At 45.5% G+C, this 17720-nt stretch overlaps 2 protein-coding genes across 2 annotated transcripts; both read left to right on the top strand.

Annotated features, from left to right (window-relative positions):
• The first annotated feature begins 803 nt into the window (after positions 1–803).
• Positions 804–1820, top strand: LOC132244059 (olfactory receptor 2Z1-like). Its single transcript, XM_059714987.1, has one exon. The coding sequence runs from the start codon at positions 804–806 to the stop codon at positions 1818–1820; it is 1017 nt and encodes a 338-aa protein (XP_059570970.1).
• A 12051-nt stretch (positions 1821–13871) lies between these two features.
• On the top strand, positions 13872–14804 carry LOC132243878 (olfactory receptor 2T27-like). The gene has a single exon (XM_059714392.1). The coding sequence runs from the start codon at positions 13950–13952 to the stop codon at positions 14802–14804; it is 855 nt and encodes a 284-aa protein (XP_059570375.1). The 5' UTR covers positions 13872–13949.
• Positions 14805–17720: the final 2916 nt, after the last annotated feature.

Below are 17720 nucleotides of genomic sequence, written 5' to 3' on the forward strand. Positions count from 1 at the left end.
ATGGCACCCCTCTCCCCCGCCATCGCTGAGATTGGTCCCAGTCACTGACTGGTTGCTTGGGGGGTGGCCCCTGACTAAGGTGACACCACCGTCCATGCTCCTAAGTTCTTGCATTTGTCCACATTGAACTTCATCCTGTTTGCTCTAGCCCAGCTTGCCAATATGTCAAGATCCTCTGTGTTCACCATCTTTCCCAGTTTCCTGCTCAAGAAGCTCAAGAAGCTTTCTATGCCAGCATCCAAAACATTAATAAACACTTTGAACAACAGCAGGCCCAGGACAGACCCCTGTCAAATGAAAGATGAATGCCAGGCCGTGTCACCTGGTTCTGCATTAGTCTTTAAAATAGGGGTAGGGGCTGTATGGCAAAAGAAGTGACAATAAAAATTTTCATGACTTCAGAACGTTTGAAAAACACTGATCTAGAGAAAAATGCTTCTGTGTCTAAAGTATGTAGATATAAGAAAATGAAGGGAAAATCATTTTTCAACACAAGAAATGTTTCAGGAAACATATTTTCCCAACTTTCCCTATCACAGGCCCATAGAATCAGCTGGGTGGGACCCCCTACAATATTTCTGCTGAAGATGGGCCAGATGGGAACAAGGGGAGCAGGATGTGTGGGACCAGCAAGCAGAAGGGATTCTGGCTAGACAGTCAGTTGATGAAGGCAATATCCTCAGGGCAGGCAAGTTTGTTTTCTTTGGCCAGGGCTGTTTCTTCAATTTTGAGCAGACAGCCATTTCACAGAAGAGGGGAAGTGGTTCTGAATCTGGCACCAAAGGGTTTACACAACAAGAAACATGTGCCCACTCTATGAGCTTTTTCTTCTGGTCTTTCCTCATTTCCTTCAGGCCCAGCCCAGTGAAGAGAAGGAGCGAAGGTGCAATGCAACTTCAGCAACAGAATTTGTCCTACTGGGACTCCTGAAGCACACCAAAGTCCACACCATCTTCCTGGCCATGATTTTACTGGCCTCCATTACTGCCTTCTCTGGAAATGCTCTCCTCATGTTTCTAATCCTAATGGATTCCTCCCTTCACACTCCCATGTACTTTTTCCTCAGGCAATTGGCCTTCATGGACATGGGTCCAAGCCTAATTGTTATCCCCAAAATGTCAATGGACTTTCTGATCCTGGGCAACACTATTTCTCTGGCACTTTGTGGGACTCAGATTTTCCTTCTGCTAATGATGGGTGGAGCAGAGGGTCTCCTTCTGGCTGTCATGTCTTATGACAGATATGTTGCAATTTGCAATCCTTTTCAATACCCCATTCTCATGAACAGGAAAATGTGCATGAGCCTGGCAGCTGCTGTCTGGGTTTGTGCAACGGTGAACGCCTCAATCCATACAGCTTATACTATGCACCTGCCCTACTGTGGTTCAAAAGACATTGATCACTTCTTCTGTGAGGTCCCCGCCCTGCTGAAACTGTCCTGCTCTGACACCTCCATATACGAGACTCTGGTGTTCATGAGTAGCATTGTCCTGCTCCTCATCCCTTTTTCCATCATACTAGCCTCTTACACTTGTATCCTCTCTACAGTCCTGAGGATGAAGTCAGCCAGAGGACAGCAGAAAGCCCTGGCCACTTGTTCCTCACACCTGACTGTGGTGGGGCTGTACTATGGGGCAACTATCTTCATGTACATCAGACCCAACACTTACCACTCTCCAGAGCAAGACAAGATGGTTGCTGTGTTTTACACTGTTGTCACCCCAGTTCTGAATCCCGTCATATACAGCCTGAGAAACAGGGATGTCCTACGAGCCTTAATAAAGCTGGCTGGAAAATGCAGAGTCCTCCACCAAAACTGATGTGAGGTCTACTTGCCTGATCTGTGCTAGGACTGAACGAAGCCCAGAAGCCCACTGATGGGGTTTTCTAGAATCAAGGGCATTTTGCCTCCTTTACCATTGAATCACTTCAGAAAAGGTGTCAAAAAGCTTCTTCCTGTCTCATCCCCTCCCCCTCTGCCACACACACTTTATATTATGGGAGATTGAACATGATTCTTGAATGTAGCTAGCACCTCAAGTGGGATTGACATCCTGTATAGCCATAATCCTGGAGGAAATAGGTCATATGTTTAGATTTGGACATTTCAAACGCCCACTTGTCAAAGCAGGACTTTTGTATTGACTCTCCTTCCACCTGCATCAGTTTTATACCCATTATATTCCACTGAGTTCAGCAGTGGAGCCCTTGGTGTTAAAGGAGAAAAAAAAAAGCTCTGATTAAATCCTTGTCTTCTATCTTTAGCAGCCCCAAACATGAAAAAAGTGTAAGTGACTGTTAACCAACTAGGTCCATAAAATTTGCATAAAATATATTAATTTGGTTTATGTATTACATCATGGAAAAAAGGTAGGAAGGAGGAAACAGGAAGCTGCCAAGCTGTATATCTTGGAAATATGCAACAAAAATTGAAAAGGAGACTGTTCCCAACATCACCTCAACAAAATGCACAGATCCATGGGATGGATTCATGTGTTTGGGAGGAAATTCCTATCAGTTTTGATTTCTAAAGCCTTCCACTGCTGTGAGCACTGTATTATTAGTACAAGATGCGTGTCTTGTTCCCCCTGCCCACCTCCCGAGCTGAGTCTGTGGCACAGGTAGGAGGGCTCCACAAAGTCCTCGGGCAAAGTGGCTGATGAACCTGTTGATAGTAGGGCTGGTTCTGAAATTTCCCAGAAGGGGGAAACAGGTATGGGGTTTGGGGAGAAGAACGACCCCCATTTCATACCAGGGAAAGGAGATCGTTGAACAGTATGATCATTCCCGTGGCACTCAGGGCTCTGCTGGCTCAAATGGCCCAAGCAGCCCCCCTGGGGGCCAGAGCAGCCCTAGGACAGGTCTGTGCATTGCAGACTTGTGTAGTAAATTGTGTGATGAAGCTATCAAAGGAGAGGGAGCACATAGCCAGCTCCTCAGCCATGGCCAGGGTTGAAGGAGTTCATTTCTATATCTCCAATGTATTGGCACAGCAGGGCTGGCCTCAGGTGTGGAGCGGGTGGCTGACATGGCTATTATGCCTGTCTACCCAAGTGGTATAGGTTTCCCAGGTGTGTGTGGCACCATGTCCAAACACCATTGGCCCAACTCAACTTAGCAGCATGGTAAGATTGTGTGTAATACACTCATGACCTACTGGGGCTAACTGTCAGTGAAATACTAGATGCATTGTCAAGACACACAAGGTTAGATTTTATTTTATGAATCTGAATAAAACATAAATTTCATTTCAATACTTACAGGAATAATGAAACAACATCTTTTTTTATTATTATTTGCCTCATTTGTTGTGTTTTGATACTGAAAATATCATATGGATAATGAATGCACATTCCAGTAAAGTTGCATGTGTTTTTGCCTCAATCTTTAATTGAATAATATAGCCTTAGGATCCCACCAAATTTATCCTTACCTGGAGAAAAGTGTGTTGTGTTATATGTGACAAATGCACCACACCATCTGTCCATGAAAACTTGGGTATAGTATGTGCTCTTTTCCAATCTTCTGGGACCTCATGACACCTCCATGACTTCTCAGGAAGAAAAAAAAAAAAAAAGCTGGTGATTCTGCAATGACGTCAGGCAATTACCCAAGTATTCTAAAACTTGGAAGTGGATGCCCTAGGTCTGAGCTAAATGGATAAAACTATAATGTTAAATTGGTGAAACTAAGGTTAGATGCATAGTACTGCATATGTAATTGTAAAAGGGAACAAGAAAAATTAGGCAGGGAAGGAGGGAAATGAAGACTCCATGCCTCAACCTCTGAGCTCAGAAAAGAGCTACAGAGTGAACCTCCTAGGAGAGGACTAGGGGCTCGATCCACTTAATGAGGAATGCAAGGGGACACAGCTTTGGGGCAAGGGACTCTTGTATAGGGAATGGGACCACCTTCTCCCCATGGAAACTGTGACTCGGGGTATCAGGAGACACGTGCTAGTGCCCCATGAATACTACATGAGGCTGCTGTTCTTGAAGACCAGCCTCCTTAGTAGGGCTCCTGGGTCTACAGAGCACAGAACACAGGTTGCTACTAACTGTTTACTAGCTTGAATTTCTTGAGGGTCTAAAAAACTCCAGCCAGTGGTGTCAAGTCTGCCACCAAGTGGGAACAACCTGAAGTCTTCACCCCTGTTAGACAACTTCTGGGGGGCCAAAACTAGCAAGTATGGCAAAAAACCAGCTTGGGTTAGCAGGGAACTCATCAGCAAACTAGGTCTCAAAAAGGAAGCTTATAAGAAGTGAAACTTGGATAAATAAATAGGGAGGACTATAAGAGCATTGCTCGGGCATGCAGGGATGAAGTCAGGAAGGACAAAGCACAACTGAGTTGCAGCTGGCAAGAGACATGAAGGGTAACAAGAAGGGTTTCTACAAGTATGTCGATAGCAAGAAGAGAATCAGGGAAAGTGTGGGTCCCTTACTGAATGGGGGAGACAACCTTGTGACAGAAGATGCGAACAAGGCTGAAGTGCCCAATGGCTTCTTCATCTCGTTCTTCACAGGTAAGCTCAGCTACCAGATTACTGCACTGGACAACAGGTTTGGTGTGGAGGTGAGCAGTCAACAGTGGTGAAAGAACAGTTTAGGGACTATTTAGAAAAGCTGAACATGTACAAGTCCATGGCACCAGATGGGATTCACCCAGGGGCACTGAGGGAGTTGGCTGATGTGATTGCAGAGCCACGGACCATCATCTTTGAAAACATATGGCGATCAGGAGAGGTCCAGATGATTGGAAAAGGGTAAACATAGTGCCCATATTTAAGAAAGGGAAGGAGGAGGATCCAGGAAACTACAGACCAGTCAGCCTCACCTCTGTCCCTGAAAATATTATGGAGCAGATCCTCAAGGAATCCATTTCTAAGCACTTAGAGTTTCATAGTTTCATAATTTCAGTTCAGGGCTGGAAGGGCCCAGCAAGGTGGGCATCAAGACACTTTTTGAAGATCGCCAGGTTGGGTGACTGTACAACCTTTTTGGGGAGCCTGTTCCAAACCCTTGGTACTTCACTTGTAAAGAAGTTTTTTCTTATGTCCAATCTGAAGTGATATTCAACCAGTATGTGCCCATTGTTTCTTGCCCTCTCCTTTGGGGCCTTGGTGAACAGTTGCTCCCCTAGGCCTGATTTACACCCCTAATATACTTATTAGCTGTTACCAAGCCCCTCTGAGACTTCTCCAGGCTGAACAGTCCCAAGTCTTTCAGCCTCTCCTCATATGACCTGCTCTCTAGGCCTCTATTTATGTGCTTGGCCCTCCTTTGGACTCTCTTGAGCTTCTCCACATCCTTCCTGAACTGTGGCACCCAGAACTGGACGCAGTATGCCAGCTGTGGTCTAACCAAGGCTGAGCTGAGTGGAAGGATGACATTCTTAGCCTTGCTCAAGATGCCTTGGTAGATGTATGCCAGTGTTTGATTAGGTCTGCCAGCTACACCATCACACTGGTGGCTCATGTTCATTTTATGGTCTATTACAACATCCAGGTCTCATTCAGTTGTGGCGCTGGCAAGTGTAGCACTGCCAAGTCTGTAAGTGTGTTGCAGATTATTTCACCCCAGATGGAGCACTTTATATTTCTCCATATTAAACCTCATCAGGCTGAGTTTCACCTACCTTGCAAGCCTGTCCAGGTCAGCCTGTATTGCCAGCCTGTACTCGAGTGTGACCATAGACCTCCATAGTTTGGTGTCGTCAACAAATTTTGCCAGTTTGCTTTTTATACCCAAATCCAAATCGTTGGTGAACATGTTGAAAAGCACTGCTTCAAGTACTGAACCCTGGGGGACACCACTGGTCACCTTTCACCATGTTGACCCAGTTCTGTCAGTCAATACTCTTTGGGTCCTACCTCGGAGCCAGTTACCTAGCCACCGGGCCATAAAGTAGTCGGGGCCATACGTTCCCAATTTTACCATGAGTACATCATGGGAGCCCTTTTGAAGTCCAAGTTTATGACATCTACCTCATTTCCCCTATCCAGGTGGCGAGTTGTCTGGTCATAGAAGGAAATGAGGTTGGCCTGGCATGCCCAGCCCATAGTGAAGCCATGTTGGCTATTGCCTTTCGTTGGCCTGTCAGTAATGGATTTTTTGATCATTTTCTCCAGGATTTTACCAGGGAGTGAGGTCAAACTTATTGCCTGTTAATTTCCCAGGTCCTCCTTTCTTCCTTTCTTAAAGATAGGCACCACATTGGCCTTCTTCCAGTGGTGTGGGACTTCTCCCGAGTGCCAAGAGATTTCAAATAACTTTGCCATAAGTTGCACAATGATGTCAGCCAGTTCTTTTAGCACTCAGGTGACGTTCATCTGATTTTGCTGACTTGATATTTAGCCTTTGTAGGTGCTCCCCCACAAGATCTTCACCAGCTATGGGAGGGTGATCACCCCCACCGTAGTCATCCTATATCCTATCAAGCAGGCTAACACGGCTGTACTGGTGGAATACCAATGTCAAGTATTCATTCAGGGGTTCAGTGTTGTCCTGAGTGTCGGTTATCAGGCATCCCATTTCATTCATTAAGAGCCCTATGCTTCCCTTATTTTTTCTCCAACTTCCTACATATCTAAACAAGGACTTTTTGTTGTCCTTGATTCCAGTTGCCAATTTGTATTTGGTTTGCACCTATGCTGTCCTAATCGGCTCCCTACAGGTGTAGGCTATTGTTAAGTCCTCCTCTTTGGTGGTTATTTCTGACTTCCACCTTTTGTAGGCTTCTCTTTTTAGGATGTCCATGACTTACCTCTTGGGTCAAGGGGATCACCCAACACTAGTTACCTTTCTTATGAAAGGAAATGGACTTCCTTTGTGCTCCTAAGATTGCCTCCTTGAGGAATGACCACTATCCTTGCATTCCCTTCCTCATTGGACTATGGTTCAGCAAGGTCTCACCAACCAATCTCCTAAGCTTGTGGAAGTCAGCTTTTCTAAAATGCAGGATTTCTAACCTACTGTCCAATTTCCTTGATTTATGGTGATAGAGAAAGTGATCATCTTTTGGTCACTGTCACCCAGTTTCCCGTTGATCCTCAGGCTGCTCAATTGATTGTCCCCTTTGGCCAGAACCAATTTAAGGAGTACCTTGCCCCTGCTCAGCCTGTAGACTTCTTGAGTTAGATAGAGCTCTTCAATGCAAGTGAGGAAGCTTTGTGACCAATCCAATCTTGCTGAGTGCTCATCCCATGAGATGTTTGGGTAGCTGAAGTGAACCCTGATGACTATGCCCTGAGAGCATACAGCCTCTGCCAGTTCTCTAGAGATTCCTAGTTGAGCTCTTCCTCTTGGTTTGGAGGTCTGTAGTAAACTCCTACAGTCCAATCCCCTTCCCATTGCTCTCCCTGTATCTTGACCCAGAGGGTCTCAAGTTGCCCTTCTTTTTTTCCAATCTTAACTTCTAGGGAGGTGTAATTTATTTCACAAAGAGAGCAACTCCTCTGCCCTTCTTCCCAACACAATCCCTCCTATACAGGGTGTAACTCCCTATACCTGTGGTCCACCTGGAGGAGAAGAAGGTGATTAGGAGCAGTCAGCATGGATTCACCAAGGGCAAGTCATGTACGTTCAGCCTGATCGCCTTTTATGACATGGTGATTAGCTCTGTGGGTGTGGGGAGACCACTGGATGTGGTATACCTTGATTTGAGCAAGGCTTTTGATAATTCTCCTACAACATTCTTGCAAGAAACCTAAGGAAGTATGGGCTGGATAAATGGACTGTAAGGTGGCCTGAAAAATGGCTGATTCATTGGGGTGACAGAGTAGTAATCAATGGTTCAGTGTCTAGTTGGCAGCTGGTATCAAGCTGAGTGCCCCAGGAGGTTGGTCCTGGGGACAGTTTTCTTCAATGTCTTCATCAGTGATCTGGAAGATGGCACAGAGTGCACCCTCAGCAAGTTTGCAGATGACTCCAAGCTGGGGTAGTTGTAGATATGCTGCAGGGTAGGTCTAGGATTCAGAGTGACCTAGACATATTGGAGGATTGGGTTAAAAGAAATCTTATGAGGCCCAACAAGGACAAGTGAAAAGTCCTGCACTTAGGACAGAATAATCCCATTCACTGGTACAGGCTAGGATCTGACTGGCTGGGCAGCAGCTCTGCAGAAAATGCCCTGGGGTTACAATGGACAATAAACTGAATATGAACCAACAGTGCGTGCTTGTTGCAAAAAAGGCTAATGACATACTGGGCTGCATTGGTACCAGCAGGTCACGGGAAGTGTTTGATTATTCCCCTGATGAGGCCACATCTGGAGTACTTTGTTCAGTTTTGCACACGCCTTCCCCCGACAGAAAGGATGTAGACAAATTGGATAGGGTCCAGCAGAGGGAAACAAAAATGGTGAGGGGGCAGGGGGACATGATGCATGAGGAAAGATTGAGAGAACTGGGCTTATTTAGTCTAAAGAGGAGACTGAGTGAGGATTTAATATGGGCCTTCAACTACCTGAAGGGGAGTTCAAAAAATGACAGAGCTAGACTGTCCTCATTGAACAGAGACCCATTTATGGGCCTTGGCACAGAGCTGGAGAATTTTGGGCCAAGGTAATGTATCTTGTAGCTGTACAGGACATGAGGCTGTCCCTTAGTTTCTGCTGGTACATATATGTTAACCAGAGCTCTCTCCTTCCTGTCCCAAATCTAAAACAGCCTCAAGTTCAGTTCTGTTCAGAGTCCAATTTAGGGCCAACAGGGGGTGAAGGAGGCTCTGACCCTTAATCTGTACTCTGGGAATCCTGTGGGTTTTCCAATGAAATATAGGCCAGATCTTGGTGTGTTGCTTTCGTTGTGAGTTTTTACATTGTTTTCTCTAGGAGAAATGTTGGGACACTGCCTTTTTTGGTGGATTGATTACTTGAGAGATTTGTTAGGAGTTTGAGACTGCAGCAGCTCCTGCCCCCCCCCATTCCAAAGCTCTGTTGTTGCTCCCACATATCTGTGGCATGTTGCTCAGCAAGGTAGCTTCTGGCTTGGCAGTGAAAGGTCCTGGCTCCCAGCCTATCCCTCTGATCCCAGTACAACAAAAGCTTCCACTCCTGCACTATGAGCCAACCTTTCTTCAAAGACTATGGTAGCAGCACAGGTTCCAAGGAAGTGGTAGAGGATAACTTGGTTCATTGGCTCATGGCCAAACAGCAGTGTGGTGCTTCGAGTGTTGTGCACCAAAATCAAAGTTACTCTAGTTTCATGCCCAGCCTAGGTAAATTAGTATAGAGCTCAGGACATCCACTGTCTCAGGTCAGTGTCTTAGCCAGTCAGCTATAGAGGAAGAAAAGAGAGAGAGAGAGAGAGAGAGAGAGAGAGAGAGAGATGGCACATTCACATGTAGAACATTTTCCTATCCTCTAGCTAAGTCCCATAGTAATGAGTTTCAGCTAACTCCATTCCTGGATATCTAATATCTAGGCTGGATCTGAACACAGCAACAGTGGCACTAGTTGCAAGAGTTATTGTGGTCATCCTTCACCCTCTGTTGCTAAACAGGACTCTCTGCCCTGGATGTCAGTGGTAGGCCCCATCTCAAATGGCAGACCCATCCACTACCCCTGAGGACCACATGCTAGTTCTTCAGTCCCTAAGTTTGACATCCCTGATCCGTGTAGTCTTGCATATATGTCCTGGTTCATAGGGATATGTGCACGGGAACAGAATGCCAACTTGTGCATTAGTGGCTTTTGGGGACTTTCACAACCCAGATCTGGAGACAGCCAAACCTCAAAGCCTACAATATAATGTTATAAATTCTATTTCACTTTATAAAGCCTTAAAGGCATGGAAGTAACATATCCTCCTCTTGAAGCTGGCCCACTGAGAAGCTGAGAAAGGGAGATATGTGGAGCCAGGAGGAAGAGAACAAGACAGAGGCGTGCAGCTCAAGCTGCTGCCTCAGGGGGGAGGAGATCCTGCCTTCTAGCTTGGACCCCTGATCCTACTGAATAGAAACTTTTCCAGTGGTGTGAATCCAGGGAATGTAGGGTACAACACACCAGCTCCAAGAGAAGAGTTAGACAGAGAAATGATTAAGGGCTGAGCTGTGATTTGGTGGTTACTGCCCTGTGCTAGGCAACAGGAAATGCTGGTTCCAAAGTCTTCTGTGCAAAAGGTGCCTAGAATCTGGGTCTCCTTCACCTGGAAGATTGTCCTGATCATATGGCAGAAAGGTGTGAAAGCTGCCTTCCACAGCTGACTTATTTTGGGCAGATGGGCCTGCTGGGCAGTTGTATGTCACCACTGCAGTAATTACCAGGCCTAGTTAACACAGGTATGTGTGAATCAGATGAACTAAATAATGGACTTTATTGTGGAGCAGTAGACCCCCTCTGCAGTCCCTCAGTTTCTCTCTCTAACTCATCAACCAGCTCCCAATTCCCAACATTTGTAGTCTTCCAAGTAAAGGAGTGTCTCTAAATCACAGCTTCTGTCACTACAATTACAAGGAAATTGAATCCCAAATGGTGCAAAAGTGGCAATAATTGCAGTTCTGTGGTTCCACACCAGCCATAAAGACATAAAATGAAAAATGATCTAGCACTTAAATCTACCTAGCTGTCAATCCTGCCTTTCCTAACTTTCCCAATAATCACCATCTTGTTTCTTAGATGCAAGTCCATTTTCAGACTTGTGTATCTACAGGCAAGCCAGTCTCAGATAATGAACTGCATTTATGGTTCTTACTCAAGAAAACCTCCTGCTTCTCTGTATAGAAACTCCGCAAAGCTGAGGTGTGTGGGCCTGGTCCCCTACCAGAATTAGTATTATTCAGTTAATGTAGAGCACTGAGACCCATTGTAGACCCACTAATTTTTTCCCCCTTGCTATGTTCAAAAGTGACCCCTTGATCTGGGATTTGTTCCACACGCATGTTGGAAGAATGGCTGATCCTCATTGATAAATGTCATCTAGGAGCAGTTAGGGCCTGGATTCCTTTTGCACCAAAAGTTCCTAAATGTTGAGATGCTTTCCCTCGTGAACTAAAATAAAAACATTAATATTGGACAGTTCCCACTGCATGTAACCACAGAACTTAATTTAGGAAGAAATTAAACATTGTTTTCCCCTTTCACAAAATGTTGTGTTTTGCAGCCTCTCCCATCTTGAGCCAAACAGAGGAAAAGACTCCTCCTCAAGCAGAAGGCCACAGTTGTTCTTAGATCTCTGTAGAGAAAGTTAGTGCAGGGCCTTACCTGTTTTTGAACTTTAATTAAAGACTTGGGAAAAGAGTCCCCAGGGCCTGGGAAAATTAATGTAATGGTTTTCTTTAGTGCTTTAAAATGCTCACTGCTTGGATGATGTAATTCTCTCAATGTTGATTCAGCATATAACAGGCTGGATTCCTTGGAGAATTACTTATGCTTTCAATCCCATAAGCACTTGATGTGGATAGCTGTAGAAGTGAGTTGGAGATTCAGTGTTACTACTCTGTCTTAATTCGAGATTCTTTTTATGACTTTGTCAGTGATCCAGTTTTTAGTCTATAGAAAGAACCACAAAGATCTTTTCATACTTCAAGCATGGACCTTTAATGTAATATTTTTAAATGGAATGGAATATTTCATTTTGGGAAAGGAAATGGTACTTAGGCACAAACAATTTTGAACTGATTGCTTTTTGCAAGAAAATAATATTCAGCAATATTACAGGATGGACAGGGCATATTAACTCAAATCCTCACTATCTGTGTCTGTAATGATGCAATGTTCTTTGACACTTGTTGATTTACAAAAAGATAAGATTCACAGGAGTTGCTTGTTTCTTTCCATATTGCAATAAATATTGATCACAAAATTATGGTTCTGTTATAGGTGTTTCTTTACTAGATTGATGAGGAAATGAATGTGTCCTAGGAATAGAAAAACCCAGTAGACTAAATCTGCTGGCTCAAGAGGTCAATACTCTCTCCTTTTGGAACTGCTCTCTCAACTACATAAGACTGATGAAGGTAAGTCTCTGTTTCCTAAGGTTTGCCAGTTACAGAGGTTTAGATTTTCAAAAATAGGTATGACCTTCTACCAACACCACAGCTCTTCTATTTGCTCTTCTTTACCTAATTTCAGTCATGATTTTTAAATCAAGGTCAGAGTAAATGCTTCTTCATGTCCTAATTAGTAGCATCCATAATAACATGTATTAATTTTAGCAGAAAAATTTAAAATGTGATGAGCATTATATGTAAAGGATACAGATAACTTCATGAATTAGTTGGACAGTCCCTCTTTAACTAAAGCAGAATGTTCCCGTTAGGGAAGCTCCATAAACCAGACCCGTGTCCATGGCAGTAGAAGCAGCAGTTTACAGAATGCTGAAAGGGGTGAAATCCTGGTTGTACGGACATTATGGAGAGAAGCCCTTACCATTAACTGAGCCATCATTTCATTGAAAGTCTCAGATACAGATTTTTTATTCTGATCTCATTCAAATATTCATGTCTAGTTCTTTTGAATCCATCACCTAGTGAAAGCATGCAAGGTTTGCTTTGGTTTTTTTATGTGCCTCACAAGAATGAATCACATAGAGATTTGGATTTCAAAGATTAACCTTTGGGCTCTGTTCCTGGAAGCCTCCTTCCTGTGTGAGACTTTGCACCCTGTTATTGTATTGAGTGGAGCTAGAGGCTCCTCTATCACCCATGAAGCTGAGCATGCGCCAAGCTTTGCAGGATCAATACAAATGGCTTCTCTAAACTGTCTCCCTTATTTCACAAGCTACCCCATGGACCCTGCTGGGGTTGGTAAAGGACATGTTTCAGACACTTTGAGTTGCCTGGATCCTTTGTTTCCTTTGTTAAATCTTTGGCTGCCTCCACATGCGCTCATTGGTGTTCTAACTAGAATGCATAGGAGTGGGCTTGATTAATTAAGTCTGCTCTGTATTCTAATTGGGAGGCTCCAGCATTGCCACAGCATCACATGGACTAAGCTCCCACATGTTGTAAAATGGCCATGATGCACTTTATCTAAACCTCACTGAATGAGGTTTAAATAAACCATCCCACTGCCATTTTTAAATGTGGAGGGGCGTAATACATGTGACAGTCAGTTTAATTAGAGCAGCTCTCCAGGAACTGCAGCTGTTGTAGCAAGGTATTTAGCAGACTTTGTGGGCATCTCACAAGATGACTGTGTGCATTTCTGCTACGGTCACAAACTCATGACCCTCTTGGGTTATCAAGCCTGCACCTTAGCACCCGCACCCACACCACCCCAGCCCCAGCTGCTTGGCCAGAACATGCAAGGTGATGACAGAGCTCTGGTTCCCCAGACCTACTGGAGAGGACCAGAGGGATGTATTAGGGGGACAACAAAAAAGATAGGACAGCACTGGAGGAGAGGCGGATTACAACACACACAATAGGGCTGGATGTGCCTGTTTCAGTCACGGTGCTGAAAGTGGGACTGAATTGCATAGTCCTTCAGCCAAAAAGGTACTGAAGACCACAGCCAAACAATTGCTTATATTATTCTAAAGAAAAAAAAAATCTTATTTGTATAAGGAATTCAACAGTAGGGAAAAGAACAGAAAGGAAGCAAAAAGGGTTTTTTTAATTTAAAAAAAAAAAAAAATCTTGCAGAATTAGTCTCCCAACCCCCATCTAACACAGGCACATTGAATCATTTGGGCAGGAGCCCTAAAGCCTTCCTGCTGAAGCTGTTCTAAGGGGGACCAGCAGGCAGCGAGGTGCTGAAGGCACCGTCCCAAAGGGAAGCTAGGCTGATTTCTGCTGCCACTGCTGTTTCCCCTGCTTGGAGCAGACAGCCCTTTTGCAAATGGGCCACAAATCTGGCATCACTAGGTTTGTCCAGTACAAAACATGCAAATCCTCTCTGTTTTCTCTCCTTATTTCCTTCAGGACCAACCAAAAGAAGTGCAAGTGGAGAGACAAAATGCAACAGAATTTATTCTGCTGGGACTGCTGAATCACAGCAAAGTCCACATGTTCTTCCTCGCTCTGATTTTGCTTGCCTTCATTACCGCTGTGTCTGGGAATGTTCTCCTCATATTTCTAATCCAGGTGACTCCCTCCCTTCACACCCCCATGTACTTTTTCCTTAGCCAACTGGCCTTCATGGACATCTGCCCCAGCCTGTTTATAATCCCCAAAATGTCAGTGGACTTTCTGACCCCAGGCAACACCATTTCTGTGGCTGGCTGCGGGACTCAGGTTTTCCTCATGTTGACCATTGGAGGGGGAGAATGCCTCCTTCTAGCAGTCATGTCTTATGACAGGTATGTAGCCATTTGCAATCCCTTGCAATACCCCGTCCTCCTGAGCAGACGAATCTGCCTCGGCCTGACAGCTGCAATATGGATTTGTGTACCCATAAATGCTTTGATTCATACCATGTATGCCATGCGTCTGCCCTACTGTGGCTCAAAATCCATTGACCACTTCTTCTGTGAGGTTCCTCCCCTTCTCAAATTGTCCTGCTCCGACACCTCCACCTATGAGACTGTGGTATTTGTAAATAGCATTGTTGTCCTCTTCATCCCTTTTTCCATCATAGTAGCCTCTTACACATACATCCTCTCTACAGTCCTAAAGATGAAGTCAACCACAGGACAGCAGAAGGCTCTGGCCACTTGCTCCTCACACCTGACTGCGGTGGGGCTGTTCTACGGGGCAGCGATGTTCACGTACATGAAACCCAATGCTGACCACTCAACACGGCAAGACAAGATTGTGCCTGTGTTTTACTCCATTGTCACCCCCGTTCTGAATCCTGTCATATACAGCCTGAGAAACAGGGATGTTTTAGGAGCCCTTAGGAAGATGGTTGGAAAATACTGAGTCCTCTAGTAAAATTGATAATTGTAGTTTCCTGTTATGTGACTGGTCTGATCAAAGCCAAGAGAATATTCTGGAAGATTCAGAACAAAGAAACCTTAAATTTCTGAGGCCTCTGCCTTAACTGTCTGTGTCCTTCTGCAAAACAAGGGCATTCAGACTCCTCTATCACTTGATCCTTTCAGAAAAGCCTTCCAGCCCCTGTTGCAGCAGATTTAACCAGATTATTGCAAGACTATGTGGGATTGGAAACCTGCATAGCCCGCGTCCTGCAAAAGGATGAAATTCTCTTGCAGGACATAGGTCAAGTGTTCAAACACACACATGCCCAGCAGCCACTTTTCCAGGTGGAATTGGGCTTCTCCTACCCACATCTGTTTTAAACCTGTTAAACTTCACAGAGCTCAACAATCGAATCCTTGGGTTTTACCAGAGACGGGAGGGGAGAGGGGGGGAGGGGGAGGAGAAGGGAGAGTGAGAGGAAGAGCTTCATTTGAATTGTCATCTTTCTTTCTTTGGTAGCTTTAATCATGAGAAATGGGAACTCACTATTGACAAGTAGGTTTATATATTTTGTCTGAAGTAGATGAACTTGGTTAATGCACTGCATCACTAAAAAGGAAAGAGAGAAGAATAGGAAGCTTCCTAACTTTACATCCATAATGAGACTTTGAACATGGAGGCAGTGAAAAGGAAAGGGTTTCTTTCTCTGTACCTGGAAGAACTGGAACAGACTGGGATACAACATTTACTGAATGCAAGTACTGATTCAAATAAAATAATTCACGAATGGCTATAATCCTCCATTCCCCTCTCACTTTTAGAATTGACCCTGTAGCAGATTTGGGGGTTTTCTTATCTCAAAAACCTTTAAGCTTCATGTAGCTCTTTATTTCCTAGACACACTTGCCTCTCAGGAGCCATCAGCAACCTAAACCAGCACGCAATAGCTTAACTCAACATAGCCCATAAACCTTTGGGTAAGTTCCCCCTGATGTCGGCTTTTTCATCTAAACTCTGGAGCTATGCATGTAATGAGAGAAATGTTCAGCTTGTATTACATTGCAGAGAAGTTCTTTCCCTGGGGGCCAGCTGCCTGGTGGGCTCTGGGGAAGTGATCTGGGCATATCACTTAGACTCCAGCTTAGTTTGGTGAAGGCAAGCAGTTCAACATCTTCCACACGGGGCACGCCTGGAAGTGAACGCGGAATGACCTGGGGAGGGAAGATGGGGTCTGAATCTATTCCCTGGTGAGCATATGGCTGCTACTCCGAGATCAGCAACTGTATGAGAAAAGTCCTGGCCTCAGAGCACAGAGATGAATGACCTGCTGCTTGAGGCTGCTTGAAGGTAATGGGGCAAGAATTGATCCTAGTCATCCCTCCGGCTGTCAGCAGCCAGGGTAGGGCCAGGACACAGAGCATGGCATTTCCTATGCTCCCATGCACTCCACACCCAGCTTCCAGTTCGCGCTGCACAGTCGTGGCAATGCCCAACCCTGCTTTATCATACTGCCACATCATCCTTTCCCCTCCCTAGCCAAAGAAAGGAGTGACATGAACCCAGAGCTTCACTCTGAGGATTATGGCCTTGGTCCTCCTGCTTTCAACTTCTCCTATGCAACTTGCTGCAATCCAGGACAGCTCTGGGCAGTGCAGGGCTGCTGGGGAGGGGGAGGAATGGCCCCAGCTTCCCTCCATGGTTGAGCTGTTAACTCCTGACACTTGACATGGTCCTTCTCTTCCCGCACCCAGCAAAGGTAACTCTGGTTTTGTCCCAGGTTGGGATCTTGGCTCCAGCCTTGCCATTAACACAATGAGGAGGAGAAGGAACATGATTCAAGTTCCTGATGCGTCGTCCACTTCCAGTGTCCTCTGGGAGTCCACCGCCCCAACTGGGTGCTCCTGTGTTGGGACCATATTGTTTCTGTCCCTGAACACAAACAGGTCTATCCCAACCTTTTCTCAACGGTGTGCTGAGATCTCACGAGGCTGCAGCATGTCCTCGTTTGCCCACCCCCTCCCAATGCACACTTTTGCACCCCTGTGTTCTCCTTTCTATTTTGTACCAACCAAGGTCACCAAGGGCATCCTAAGTCCAATTAATTTTTAAATTATTAATTAAAATTTGGGGTCATACTAAATGGGAGTTAACTTGGGCTTCGGGAATAAGGAAGGCCTGGCATGGGACTGTGGGTCCCTCCACCTCTTGTCCCTGCAAAAAAAGGGAAGAACAGGGGAAATGTTAGGAAAAAGCTCAAGCTGCCAGGTGTCCGGGCACAAATATCTCCTTTGTGGTCTCTGTTGTGCCCATGCTGGCTGCAAACTGTGTTGGTCTGGGCTGAGCAGGACACTGCCTAACTTCAGCTGTCATTTCCTGCCAGTGCCCACAGTTGTTCTGGCATTTTCCAGTTGTGCGGGACGGCCGTAGTCTCCCTGCATAATAGCATGCAGCCTCCTCCCTGCCCTGCAGGGCTTTTTCACCCTCATCCTGATGGGCCCAAAAAGCTCCTTCTTTCGGGGCCCAAGCAGAGCCTCAGTCCCAGGCAAGACCCTCCCTGGGGAAGCTGCCTGGGGTGGATGGTATTTCCCACAACACCCTTGCATATGAACACAGACTCCTAGAGTGCAGGCTCCTTTCTCTGTGTGTGTGTGTTTGTACGCATCCATCATCCACAGCCCAATAACCCCATGAGTGAACTCTCACCAAGCACACAAACACACCTACCCCTTGAAAGCACAGGGCAGTGCCCCAGGACTTCACCTTTCTACACAGTACCCGCAGTTTCTCTATTCCATGCAGCCGGACAAGGGCTTTTTCCAGGTCCTCCAGCTGCCGGTTTCGTTGGTCCCATTTATGGACAGGGAGGAAAGCCCGGCAGCTTTGAATTTTCAGGCAGTCATGGAGACTGGTGACATC

Source organism: Alligator mississippiensis, chromosome 11, assembly GCF_030867095.1.
Source record: "Alligator mississippiensis isolate rAllMis1 chromosome 11, rAllMis1, whole genome shotgun sequence".
NCBI classification, from domain to species: domain Eukaryota; kingdom Metazoa; phylum Chordata; order Crocodylia; family Alligatoridae; genus Alligator; species Alligator mississippiensis.

What these genes read in the sequence shown, in the direction of transcription:
- LOC132244059 (XM_059714987.1), top strand. Translation starts at nt 804, where the DNA reads ATGTGCCCACTCTATGAGCTTTTTCTTCTGGTCTTTCCTCATTTCCTT.
- LOC132243878 (XM_059714392.1), top strand. Translation starts at nt 13,950, where the DNA reads ATGTTCTTCCTCGCTCTGATTTTGCTTGCCTTCATTACCGCTGTGTCT.